Here is a 14636-nt window from a genome sequence, read left to right on the forward strand (position 1 = left end):
TGCTCAGCTCCAGCTGGGCAGAGAGTCCCCTCCCTCACCCCGCCTCCGCCCTTCATGGAAAATATGACATTGAAAGAGTATTTTGTTAAATATTTGACCTCCCCACCTGTGCACTGCCCCCTCCATACGGGTCCTTGGGTCACCAGCACGTGGGCACTGCCCCCTCCATACGGGTCCTTGGGTCACCAGCACGTGGGCACTGCCGCCTCCATACGGGTCCTTGGGTCAACAGCACGTGGGCACTGCCCCCTCCATACGGGTCCTTGCGTCACCAGCACGTGGGCACTGCCCTCTCCATACGGGTCCTTGGGTCACCAGCACGCGGGCCCTTCGCTTATCTGCACATTCCCAGCAGATGTTGCACTCTCAGGGCTCAGGGCCACAGCTGGAGAGGGATCCTGGCTGAGAACAGGGCAGCTGCCCCGGCCCCAAGGCCATCGACGGCGATAAGCTATCTCGATAGTGGTATATATGTGCCTGGCACTGGGGCCACAGCTCTCGACTCTGCTCTACAGGATGAAGACAGTCCTGGTTCTCCTCGCGCTCCTCGGAGCTGCCGGTGAGTCCCAGACACCCCGAGCTGCAGATACAAACACCCCGAGCTGTATTTATTTATTTATTTATGAGATTTGTTAAGCGCAGGCAAATACCCAAAGGCGTCTCGGCGCTGGATAAAGACAGATCAGAGGGAGTGATGACGAGGATTTATTGGTTAAAAAGCCAGGTCTTTATTTTCCTTCTAAAGAGAGTAAGGGTGGGGCAGGATCTGATGTCCGTATCAAGTGAGTTCCACAGTTTGGATGTGGCAACAGTGAAACGGCGGTCACTCCAAGAAGCTGTTTTAGTTCGGGGCACAGTCATCAACAGGGCATTCATAGAGCGCAAAGTTCTGTTAGGGGCATAGAATGCCAAAGAGTTGATAAGAAAGCGGGGCCCTAGTTTACGGGAGGCTTTGTAGGCTGTACAAAGTGCCTTGAATTTGATTCGATTGTTTACCGCCAACCAGTAGTAATTTTTGATCACTTGGGTGATGGATTTAAATTTTGGGGTCACAGAGAGCATTCTTGCAGCTGCGTTTTGTAAAGACTGAAGTTTGCGGATGACTTTCTGTTGAGCATTGATGAAGAGTCCATTACAATAGTCTAGAGTTGACATAACAAAAGCCGTAACCAATGTTTTACCTGAGTCAGGAGGTAGAAAAGGAAGAATCTTTTTGATGGATTTGAGTTTGTAAAAGGCAGTTGAGACAATGGAGTTTGCGGGGGCAGCAAATGTTAATTTATCATCTAGCAGTACCCCCAGGTTTTTTACTTTAGTGGTTGGTATGGGCGGTGAGCCTAGTTCGTCAGGCCACCATGCTCCTGGCCAGTTTGGGGACAGATTTCCAAAGATCATTACCTCCGTCTTATAGGGGTTTAATTTGAGACAGTTGGTCGGCATCCAGTTACTGATGGTCACCATACCTTGTTGAAAATTAGCCGCAATTTCATCTCCGTTGTTTTTTATGAATAATATCAATTGGGTATCATCTGCGTAAGATGTTAGGCTCATCCCAAAGTCCTTGATGACCCTGGCTAGATCTGTCACGTAGACATTAAATAGTGTAGGACTTAGGGATGAGCCTTGGGGGACGCCACAGGGAAGTGTCATCCGGGCGGAGCTGAAGTTTCCCAATTGCACCATTTGTGTGCGGTTGGAGAGAAAGGAGGTGAGGAGATCCTTGGCCTTGTTCCGAACACCTATAGCATTGACACGGTCGGTCAAGATGTTATGATCGACCGTGTCAAAAGCCGTAGACAAATCGAGCAAGATAAGTATTGCCGTCCCGCGTTGATCTAGGATTGTTCTTATCTCGTCTGTGGCTTTGATAAGTGCTGTCTCGGTGCTGTGGTGTTTACGAAAGCCAAACTGGGTGTCATCTAATAGGAGGTGATCTTCAATGTACTGTAATAGTTGTGTATTCATCAGTTTTTCTGCTAGTTTTGCTGGATAAAGCAAGCTGGCAATAGGCCTATAGTTGTTGGGGTCTTCGGCGTCCAGGTGAGATTTTTTCAGAAGGGGTTTGAGGAGGGTATCTTTCCAGATGGCAGGATAGACCCCTGTAGATAGAGACACCCCGAGCTGTAGATAGAGACACCCCGAGCTGTAGATAGAGACACCTCGAGCTGTAGATACAGAACCCCGAGCTGTAGATACAGAACCCCGAGCTGTAGATACAGACCCACGAGCTGTAGATACAGAACCCCCGAGCTGTAGATACAGAACCCCCAAGATGTAGATACAGACACCCCGAGCTGTATATACATTCCCAGACACCCAGATCTCTAGATACATACACCCCGAGCTGTAGATACATTCCCAGACACCCCGAGCTGTTGATACAGTCACAGACACGCCGAGCTGTAGATACAGAACCCCGAGCTGTAGATACCGAACCCCCGAGCTGTAGATACAGAACCCCCGAGCTGTAGATAGAGACACCCCGAGCTTTAGATAGAGACACCTCGAGCTGTAGATACAGAACCCCCGAGCTGTAGATACAGAACCCCGAGCTGTAGATACAGACCCACGAGCTGTAGATACAGAACCCCCGAGCTGTAAAAACAGAACCCCCAAGATGTAGATACAGACACGCCGAGCTGTATATACATTCCCAGACACCCAGATCTGTAGATACAGACACCCGAGCTGTAGATACATTCCTAGACACCCCGAGCTGTTGATACATTCACAGACACACCGAGCTGTAGATACAGAACCCCCGAGCTGTAGATACCGAACCCCCGAGCTGTAGATACAGAACCCCTGAGCTGTAGATACAGACACCCGAGCTGTAGATACAGACACCATGAGCTGTAGATACAGACACCCTGAGCTGTAAGTGGGTTCACAGACACCCCAAGCTGTAGATACAGACACCCTGAGCTGAAGATACAGAACCCCGAGCTGTAGATACAGACACCCCGAGCTGTAGAGACAGACACCCCGAGCTGTAGATACAGAACCCCCAAGCTGTAGATACAGACATTCCGAGCTGTAGATACAGACACCCTGAGCTGTAGATACAGAACCCCCGAGTTGTAGATACAGACACCCCGAGCTGTAGATACATTCCCAGACACCCAAGCTGTAAATACATTCCCAGACACCTGAGCTGTAGATACATTCCCAGACACCCGAGCTGTAGATACATTCCCAGACACCCCGAGCTGTAGATACATTTCCAGACACCCGAGCTGTAGATACATTCCAAAACACCCCGAGCTGTAGATACATTCCCACATAACCCTTAGCTGTAGGTACAGAACCCCCGAGCTGTAGATACAGACACCCCGAGCTGTAGATACAGAACCCCCGAGCTGTAGGTACAGAACCTCCAAGCTGTAGATACAGGCACCCCGAGCTGTAGATACAGAACCCTGAGCTGTAGATACAGAACCCCGAGCTGTCGATACAGAACCCCCGAGCTGTAGATACATTCCCAGACACCCCGAGCTGTAGATACATTTCCAGACACCCCGAGCTGTAGATACATTCCCAGACACCCCAAGTTGTAGATGGGTTCACAGACACCCCGAGCTGTAGATACAGAACTCCCGAGCTGTAGATACATTCCCAGACACCCGAGCTGTAGATACATTCCCAGACACCACGAGCTGTAGATACATTCCCAGACACCCCAGCTGTAGATACATCCCCAGACACCATGAACTGTAGAAACATTCCCAGACACCCCGAGTTGTAGGTGGGTTCACAGACACCCCGAGCTGTAGATACATTCCCAGACACCCCGAGTTGTAGGTGGGTTCACAGACACCCCAAACTGTAGATACAGAACTCCCGAGCTGTAGATACATTCCCAGAAACCCCGAGCTGTAGATACATTCCCAGACACCACGAACTGTAGAAACATTCCCAGACACCCCGAGCTGTAGGTGGGTTCACAGGCACCCGAGCTGTCGATACATTCCCAGACACCCGAGCTGTAGATACATTCCCAGACACAACGAGCTGTAGATACATTCCCAGACACCCCAGCTGTAGATACATCCCCAGACACCACGAACTGTAGAAACATTCCCAGACACCCTACGCTGTAGGTGGGTTCACAGACACCCCGAGCTGTAGATACATTCCCAGACACCCCGAGTTGTAGGTGGGTTCACAGACACCCCGAACTGTAGATACAGAACTCCCGAGCTGTAGATACATTCCCAGAAACCCCGAGCTGTAGATACATTCCCAGACACCACAAACTGTAGAAACATTCCCAGACACCCCGAGCTGTAGGTGGGTTCACAGGCACCCGAGCTGTCGATACATTCCCAGACACCCCGATATGTAGATACATTCCCAGACACCCCGAGCTGTAGATACATTCCCAGACACCCCAGCTGTAGAAACATTCCCAGACACCCCGAGCTGTAGGTGGGTTCACAGGCACCCGAGCTGTCGATACATTCCCAGACATCCCGAGATGTAGATACATTCCCAGACACCCCGAGCTGTAGATACATTCCCAGACACCCAGAGCTGTAGATACATTCCCAGACACCCCAGCTGTAGATACATTCCCAGACACCCCGAGCTGTAGATACATTCCCAGACACCCCAGCTGTAGATACATCACCAGACACCACGAACTGTAGAAACATTCCCAGACACATCGCGCTGTAGGTGGGTTCACAGACACCCCGAGCTGTAGATACATTCCCAGACACCCCGAGTTGTAGGTGGGTTCACAGACACCCCGAACTGTAGATACAGAACTCCCGAGCTGTAGATACATTCCCAGACACCCCGAGCTGTAGATACATTCCCAGACACCCCAGCTGTAGATACATCCCCAGACACCACGAACTGTAGAAACATTCCTAGACACCCCGAGCTGTAGGTGGGTTCACAGGCACCCGAGCTGTCGATACATTCCCAGACACCCCGAGATGTAGATACATTCCCAGACACCCCGAGCTGTAGATACATTCCCAGACACCCCGAGCTGTAGGTGGGTTCACAGACACCCCGAGCTGTAGATACATTCCCAGACTCCCCGAGCTGTAGATACATTCCCAGGCATCCCGAGCTGTAGATACATTATCAGACACCCCGAGCTGCAGATACATTCCCAGACAACCGAGCTGTAGATACATTCCCAGACACCCCAAGCTGTAAATACATTCCCAAACACCCCAGCTGTAGAAACATCCCCAGACCCCCGAGTTGCAGAAAATTTTCCCAGACACCCGAGCTGTAGATCCATTCTCAGACACCCCGAGCTGCAGATACAGACACCCCGAGCCGTAGATACAGAACCCCGAGCTGTAGATACAGAACCCCCGAGCTGTAGATACAGACACCTGAGCTGTAGATACAGAGCCCCCGAGCCGTAGATACAGAACCCCCGAGCTGTAGATACAGACACCCCGAGCCGTAGATACAGAACCCCCGAGCTGTAGATACAGAACCCCAGAGCTGTAGTTACAGACACCCCGAGCTGTAGATACATCCCCAGACATCCGAGCTGTAGATACAGACACCCTGAGCTGTAGATACATTTCCAGACACCTGAGCTGTAGATACATTCCCAGGCCCCCCCGAGCTGTAAATACATTCCCAGACACCCCGAGCTGTAGGTGGGTTCACAGACACCCCAAGCTGTAGATACTTTCTCAGACAACCCGAGCTGTAGATACATTCCCAGTCACGCCGAGCTGTAGATACATTATCAGACACCCCAAGCGGTACGTGGGTTTCCAGACACCCCGAGCTGTAGATACATACCCAGACACCCTGAGCTGTAGAAACATTCCCAGACACCCCGAGCTATAGATAAATTCCCAGACACCCCAAGCGGTACGTGGGTTTCCAGACACCCCGAGCTGTAGATACATACCCAGACACCCTGAGCTGTAGAAACATTCCCAGACACCCCGAGCTGTAGAAACATTCCCAGACACCCCGAGTTGTAGTAGGATTCACAGACACTCTGAGCTATAGATACATTCCCAGACACCCCGAGCTGTAGGTGGGTTCTCAGACACCCCGAGCTGTAGGCGGGTTCCCAGACACCCCAAGCTGTACATGGATTTCCAGACACCCCAAGCTTTAGATACATTCCCCGACACCCCAAGCTGTAGATACATCCCCAGACACCCGGAGCTGCAGGCGGCTCTCAGAGACCCAGAGCTGTAGGTGGGTTCATAGACACCATGAGCTGTAGATAGATTCCCAGACAACCCGAGCTGTAGATACATTCCCAGATGCCCCAGCTGTAGATACATCCCCACATACCCTGAGCTGTAGAAACATTCCCAGACACCCGGAGCTGTAGGCAGGCTCTTAGAGACCCACAGCTGTAGGTGGTTTCTCAGACACCCGGAGTTGTAGGTGGGTTCACAGACTCCCAGAGCTGTAGGTGGGTTCGCAGACACCCTGAGCTGTGGATACATTCCCAGATACCCTGAGCTGTAGATACATTCCCAGACACCCTGAGCTGTAGGTTCATTCCCAGACACCCCGAGCTGTAGATAAATTCCCAGACACCCTGAGCTGTAGACACATTCCCAGACACCCCAAGCTGTACGTGGGTTTCCAGACACCCCGAGCTGTAGATACATACCCAGCCGCCCTGAGCTGTAGGTGGGTTCTCAGACACCCCTAGCTGTAGGCGGGTTCCCAGACACCCCAAGCTGTACGTGGGTTTCCAGACACCCCGAGCTGTAGATACATACCCAGACACCCTGAGCTGTAGAAACATTCCCAGACACCCCGAACTGTAGAAACATTCCCAGACACCCCGAGTTGTAGTAGGATTCACAGACACCCTGAGCTGGAGATACATTCCCAGACACCCCGAGCTGTAGGTGGGTTCTCAGACACCCCGAGCTGTAGGCGGGTTCTCAGACACCCTGAGCTATAGGTGGGCTCTCAGACACCCCGAGCTGTAGGTGTGCTCTCAGACACCCTGTGTTGTAGGTGGGTTCTCAGACACCCCGACCTCTAGATACATTCCTAGACACCCCGAGCTGTAGGTGGGTTCTCCGACACCCCGAGCTGTAGGTGGGCTCTCAGACACCTCAAGCTGTAGGCGGGTACTCAGACACCCTGAGTTGTTGGTGGGTTCTCAGACACCCTGAGTTGTAGGCGGGCTCTCAGACACCTTGTGTTGTAGGTGGGCTCTCAGACACCCCGAGCTGTAGGTGGGTTCTCACATACCCTGTGTTGTAGGTGGGTTCTCAGACACCCTGAGTTGTAGGCGGGTTCTCAAACACTCTGAGTTGTAGGCGGGTTCTCAGACACCCTCAGTTGTAGGTGGGCTCTCAGACACCATGTTGTAGGTGGGCTCTCAGACACCCCGAGCTGTAGGTGGGTTCTCAGACACCCTGTGTTGTAGGTGGGCTCTCAGACACCCCGAGCTGTATGTGGGTTCTCAGACAACCCTGTGTTGTAGGTGGGTTCTCAGACACCCTGAGTTGTACGTGGGTTCTCAGACACCCTGAGTTGTAGGCGGGTTCTCAGACACCATGAGTTGTAGGTGGGCTCTCAGACACCCTGTGTTGAAGGTGGGCTCTCAGACACCCTGAGCTGTAGGTGGGTTCTCAGACACCCTGTGTTGTAGGTGGGTTCTCAGACACCCTGAGTTGTAGGTGGGTTCTCAGACACCCTGAGTTGTAGGCGGGTTCTCAGACACCCTGAGTTGTAGGTGGGCTCTCAGACACCCTGTGTTTTAGGTGGGCTCTCCGACACCCCGAGCTGTAGGTGGGTTCTCAGACCCCCTGTGTTGTAGGTGGGCTCTCAGACACCCCGAGTTGTAGGTGGGCTCTCAGACACTCTGGGGCCTTATTTATGAAGGCCTTGCGTCAGTTTTGCGCTGCCGGTGCGTCACTTTTTGTGACGCACCAGCGGTGTAAAAAATGCGCCTCGTTGCGCCATATTTAAAAAGTGACGCATCTAGGTAGATGCGTCACTTTTTAAACCCCTGTGCCACAATATACCTGCGTCAGGTATAATGTATGCAGAGGTGGCGTTACCCCGCAAAAAGCCTCGTAATAGTGACGCAGTGAAATCTATGAGATTTCACTGCATCACTTTTAGGACGCTGTTGCATCAAAATCTTGCGCCTGCCTCACAGCAGGCGTAAGACTGACGCAAGCCCTTTCACATGGGGCTTGCCCCATGTGAAAGGACGCATTGCTGGAGTTGCGTCACTTTTGCGACACACTCCAGCAATGCGTCACTTTTGCGCTTGCAGATACGTCAGAAATACTGACGTATCTGTAACTCCTTGCGACATGATGCGTCATACATTAAATATGACGCATCAGGAATGTCGTAAGGAGTGCGCAGTGAAAAGTGACGCATCGCTGTTTTCACGCAGCGATGCGTCTCTTTTCATAAATGAGGCCCACGGTATCTCTGCCAGGAGCATCCGACATACGGCTTCGTTCCCAGGGGTCCAACTATTCTGATGGCTGGGCAGAGACTGGTGCAACTTTGTGACGGCGGAGGATAAAGCTAAGTTACTACCAGCAGCGGTGAGCCATGGACGATAGTGCAGACAAACTGAGACCTGTTTGCATTTTGTAGACAAGGGGCCTCATTTATGAGGCTGTGCGTCACTTTTACGCCGCCGGTGCGTCACTTTTTGTGACGCACCAGTGGCTTAAAACATGCACCTTGTTGCGCCATATTTACAAAGTGACACATCTAGGTAGATGTGTCACTTTGTAAACCCCTGCGCCACATTATACCTGCTCCAGGTAAAATGTATGCAAGGGGGGCGTATTGACGCAAGGAAGGGTCGTAGAAGTGACGCAGTGAAATCAATGAAATTTCACTGCGTCACTTCTAGGACTCAAATGCGTCGAAATCTTATGCCTGCCTCACAGCAGGCGTAAGACTGACGCAGGCCCTTTCACATGGGCTTGCCCCATGTGAAAGGACGCATTGCTGGAGTTGCGTCACTTTTGTGACACACTCCAGCAATGCGTCACTTTTGCGCTTACAGATACGTCAGAAATACTGATGTATCTGTAACTCCTTGCGACATGATGCGTCATAGATTAAATATGACGCATCAGGAATGTCGCAAGCAGTGCGCACTGAGAAGTGACGCATTGCTGCTTTCACGCAGCGATGCGTCATTTCTCATAAATGAGGCCCTCTGTGTTGTAGGTGGGTTCTCAGACACCCTGAGTTGTAGGCGGGTTCTCAGACACCCTGTGTTGTAGGTGGGCTCTCAGACACCCCGACCTGTAGGTGGGCTCTCAGACACCCTGTGTTGTAGGTGGGTTCTCAGACACCCCGAGCTGTAGGTGGGCTCTCAGACACCCTGTGTTGTAGGTGGGTTCTCAGACACCCTGAGTTGTAGGTGGGTTGTCAGTCACCCCGAGCTGTAGGCGGGTTCTCAGAGACCCTGTGTTGTAGGTGGGTTCTCAGACACCCTGAGTTGTAGGTGGGTTGTCAGTCACCCCGAGCTGTAGGTGGGCTCTCAGACACCCTGTGTTGTAGGTGGGTTCTCAGACACCCTGTGTTGTAGGTGGGTTCTCAGACACCCTGAGTTGTAGGTGGGCTCACAGACACCCTGTGTTGTTGGCGGGTTCTCAGACACCCCGAGTTGTAGGCGGGTTCTCAGACACCCTGAGTTGTAGGCGGGTTCTCAGACACCCTGAGTTGTAGGCAGGTTCTCAGACACCCCGAGCTGTAGGTGGGCTCTCAGACACCCTGTGGTTTAGGTGGGCTCTCCGACACCCCGAGCTGTAGGTGGGTTCTCAGACCCCCTGTGTTGTAGGTGGGCTCTCAGACACCCCGAGTTGTAGGTGGGCTCTCAGACACTCTGGGGCCTTATTTATGAAGGCCTTGCGTCAGTTTTGCGCTGCCGGTGCGTCACTTTTTGTGACGCACCAGCGGTGTAAAAAATGCGCCTCGTTGCGCCATATTTAAAAAGTGACGCATCTAGGTAGATGCGTCACTTTTTAAACCCCTGTGCCACAATATACCTGCGTCAGGTATAATGTATGCAGAGGTGGCGTTACCCCGCAAAAAGCCTCGTAATAGTGACGCAGTGAAATCTATGAGATTTCACTGCGTCACTTTTAGGACGCTGTTGCATCAAAATCTTGCGCCTGCCTCACAGCAGGCGTAAGACTGACGCAAGCCCTTTCACATGGGGCTTGCCCCATGTGAAAGGACGCATTGCTGGAGTTGCGTCACTTTTGCGACACACTCCAGCAATGCGTCACTTTTGCGCTTGCAGATACGTCAGAAATACTGACGTATCTGTAACTCCTTGCGACATGATGCGTCATACATTAAATATGACGCATCAGGAATGTCGTAAGGAGTGCGCAGTGAAAAGTGACGCATCGCTGTTTTCACGCAGCGATGCGTCACTTTTCATAAATGAGGCCCACGGTATCTCTGCCAGGAGCATCCGACATACGGCTTCGTTCCCAGGGGTCCAACTATTCTGATGGCTGGGCAGAGACTGGTGCAACTTTGTGACGGCGGAGGATAAAGCTAAGTTACTACCAGCAGCGGTGAGCCATGGACGATAGTGCAGACAAACTGAGACCTGTTTGCATTTTGTAGACAAGGGGCCTCATTTATGAGGCTGTGCGTCACTTTTACGCCGCCGGTGCGTCACTTTTTGTGACGCACTAGTGGCTTAAAACATGCACCTTGTTGCGCCATATTTACAAAGTGACGCATCTAGGTAGATGTGTCACTTTGTAAACCCCTGCGCCACATTATACCTGCTCCAGGTAAAATGTATGCAAGGGGGGCGTATTGACCCAGTGAAATCAATGAAATTTCACTGCGTCACTTCTAGGACTCAAATGCGTCGAAATCTTATGCCTGCCTCACAGCAGGCGTAAGACTGACGCAGGCCCTTTCACATGGGCTTGCCCCATGTGAAAGGACGCATTGCTGGAGTTGCGTCACTTTTGTGACACACTCCAGCAATGCGTCACTTTTGCGCTTACAAATACGTCAGAAATACTGATGTATCTGTAACTCCTTGCGACATGATGCGTCATAGATTAAATATGACGCATCAGGAATGTCACAAGCAGTGCGCACTGAGAAGTGACGCATTGCTGCTTTCACGCAGCGATGCGTTATTTCTCATAAATGAGGCCCTCTGTGTTGTAGGTGGGTTCTCAGACACCCTGAGTTGTAGGCGGGTTCTCAGACACGCTGTGTTGTAGGTGGGCTCTCAGACACCCCGAGCTGTAGATGGGCTCTCAGACACCCTGTGTTGTAGGTGGGTTCTCAGACACCCCGAGCTGTAGGTGGGCTCTCAGACACCCTGTGTTGTAGGTGGGTTCTCAGACACCCTGAGTTGTAGGTGGGTTGTCAGTCACCCCGAGCTGTAGGCGGGTTCTCAGAGACCCTGTGTTGTAGGTGGGTTCTCAGACACCCTGAGTTGTAGGTGGGTTGTCAGTCACCCCGAGCTGTAGGTGGGCTCTCAGACACCCTGTGTTGTAGGTGGGTTCTCAGACACCCTGTGTTGTAGGTGGGTTCTCAGACACCCTGAGTTGTAGGTGGGCTCACAGACACCCTGTGTTGTTGGCGGGTTCTCAGACACCCCGAGTTGTAGGCGGGTTCTCAGACACCCTGAGTTGTAGGCGGGTTCTCAGACACCCTGAGTTGTAGGCGGGTTCTCAGACACCCCGAGCTGTAGGTGGGTTCTCAGAGACCCACAGCTGTAGGTCATGTCCCAGGGCACTCTGGGCCCAATTCACAAAAGTAAACTTTGACTAAAGGTCTTAGTTTAGACCAGAAGTCTAAGTTTAGTAGTAGTAAAGTTAGGGGCAGGTTTACAAGCTCCTTGCGCCACCAGTGTGCTACTTTTTGTGGCGCACCGGCAGCGTATTTCACTACCCCATATTTACAAGCACTCGTAAAGCCACCCTGCGTGACTTTTCCTGTCCTTGTAAAAATGACCCCTGTACATGCCGCACTTTCCATGAGAGGGACATTCCATGGGTGTCCCCACGCAACACACATGGAATCAGGCACAGCTCCAGATTTACGACGAATTGTAAGCCTGGAAACGGGTCAGAATGCTACGCCACCCTAGGGTTTGGCATAGGGTGGCGCAACGAGAAGAAATGTTTTCATTTCTCCTAGTTTTTTCCTCTTTCAATGCGTGGTGCATTCTACAGCATGTAAATATGTCGCATTCCTGTGCCCTGAAAGTGCTGCAGCGCGACGCAGCCCAAGGGCTTGGCTTTCTGCGCTGCGGCACTTCCTTGTAAATATGCCCCTTAGATTTTTGGTCTAAGTTTACCTCTGTGAATCGGGCCTTCTGTGTCTCTCCACCTCTGTGACACTCATACCGTTATCTCAGACACTAACCAGTGCTTTCTCCTTGCAGCGGCCGCTCCATGGGAAGACGATGATAAGATTATTGGGGGCTACACCTGCAAACCCCACTCCCAGCCCTGGCAGGTCTACTTCACCACCAGTGGGAGAGGCTGGTGTGGGGGGTCTCTGATCAGCGAGTACTGGATCATATCAGCAGCCCATTGCTACATGCCGTGAGTAAACCCTCTCTAGTTCAACCCAAGAGGGGGGAAGACTTAAAGACAAGAGAGACTGAGAGCATAACGCCATTAGTGGGCTCAGTGTTATGTTTCCTAACCTAGGCATAAGTAGCAAAGCGGCATTTACCATACATTTGTCCTACTTGCTCTACATCACAGTTCTTGCACTGACCTTTTACCCAGTTATGTGCTGAATAAATGTCGATACGTTTCCTTGAAACCAGGCTCATTTCTTATGCATGAGGATTCTTCGCATCATATCTGAACCCCCTGCACACGACGTACATAACAGGATTAACATACTATCGCCATCCTCGGGCGACAGAGCTACTTTGCATAGTTACAATTATTGATTTAGGTTCATCTTCATATTCGTACTCACGACATATCGATTGTGGTAGAACGCCTGAGGCTGCTTTTTTGATATAAGAGCACTGCACCTTAATTAGGTAACCAGAGGAGACGCTTCTATGCTGAACCTGACACAGAGGTCCCTGCACGCCGAGACTTCAGCTCGAATCGGTCTGACATCCCTTACGGGGTGTCCTACTCGTGACCAAGACGGGGTCCTTCTTCCTCTCCCATCAGGTAATGGGATAGCTCTTTCCTTGGGGAATCTTCTAGTGTTTTGGCTGATGTAGATTCTTTAAAGGTGCTGCAGGAGTGGCATTAAAAGCTGTTATACATAATGGTAGCCTCCGGTCTTGTAATGAAATCTTGGCTTTGCACCCACGAACATGCTAGGTACACTCTGCATTGTAGGAGTACGTAAAGATAACTGTTTTCATATATGCCTGCATATATTCATTGCTTTAGCACCAAGGTAGAAATGTATCTACTGTTCTCTTTTTCGGTGCTGTAATCTTTTAAGCTACTGATTTTTGCAGCAAACGTGTTTTATACTAGAATGGTGCTGGTTCAATAAATGCTTATTGAAAAACGTCCCCAGCATTTTATTCTGTGTATCTCTCTGAGACAAAGTGAGCATGAGTCCCTGAGCGAAAAGCACTGTACAGTTTCCATGACCCCTGAGGGGTCAGGGTTGTCGTGTTTGATAGTTGCCAGAAACTGTGAGCTCCCTTGTAAGGTGAGGGGGCTTAATGGTGGCACTGTGAGATAGCTGGTCTAGAGACTAACATGTCCTTTGGGGGTATCTTGAATCAGTCTGGTGACCAATTCCTTAGTTTATGTTGTCACACAAATGCACAGATCCTGTGCATTTTTAGGAACAACACGACATCAGGACATAACACCAAGAGGGGAGGGGGCGGAGGACATAAAGCAAAGAAGGGACTTTGGAAATTAAGCCAAGAGGAGGGGAGGACCTAATGCCAAGAGAAGGCTGGAAAGTTGATGAATTAAAGACAAGAGAGGGCTGGACGGCTGATGACTTAAAGACAAGAGAGGGCTGGACGGCTGATGACTTAAAGACAAGAGAGGGATGGATGGCTGATGACTTAAAGACAAGAGAAGGCTGGTGACATAAAGTGAAGAGGGGGCTGAGGAATCTAGCGCTATTCTCACCAGGAACCTCTTTCTCCTACATTATTGAATTTACATGCCCTCCTTCAATGAAACCTTTTTCCAAACCTTAAACAGATTTTGTTCTGTTCAGTTCCACTTTATCATTGTCCTCTCGCCTTGGAATACTCTTGCAAGGTTCTTTTCTCCTCTGGCCTTTTTAACCATGCTTTTGGGCCACTGAAACCCTTATGAGTCTAGTCTTGATTTAATTTGGCTTTATACAAACCACATCTACTTGCCATTTTTCTTTATTCAATTGATTTTGAAAGCCTATGTTCTAATACAAGACCTGAGTATTTCTTTTATTTCCACTCTAGTTTAGTCACTTATAGACAGCACTTGAGTCTAGTTCAGCAGCCTCAGATTCAATTATTCTAATAGGTCAATCTACTTTGGCTCACGCTGAGACAAATATTTCCTCCTATGTCCTATTTTCAGTATTGGATCAATCATTTTATGATCTGAAATGTAATGTTATTCAAATGATGTATTGCGTTTACACCATGTGTTAATTGGTAGTCAATACCAAACCATTTAAATCTGTACTCTATAAAAAGAAAC

General features: G+C 50.6%; 1 protein-coding gene across 1 annotated transcript in view; it reads left to right on the top strand.

Moving 5' to 3' along the window:
- The first annotated feature begins 439 nt into the window (after positions 1–439).
- Positions 440–14636, top strand: part of LOC147666175 (serine protease 1-like) — a 38753-nt gene continuing 24556 nt past the window's right edge. Inside the window, exons 1-2 of the mRNA XM_086949241.1 lie at positions 440–559; positions 12383–12545. Of these exons, the coding sequence (XP_086805367.1) occupies positions 472–559; positions 12383–12545 (251 nt within the window). The 5' untranslated portion in view covers positions 440–471. The remainder of the gene's footprint in view (positions 560–12382; positions 12546–14636) is intronic.

The sequence above is a fragment of the Lissotriton vulgaris genome, unplaced genomic scaffold (genome assembly GCF_964263255.1).
Source record: "Lissotriton vulgaris unplaced genomic scaffold, aLisVul1.2 SCAFFOLD_848, whole genome shotgun sequence".
Taxonomy (NCBI): domain Eukaryota; kingdom Metazoa; phylum Chordata; class Amphibia; order Caudata; family Salamandridae; genus Lissotriton; species Lissotriton vulgaris.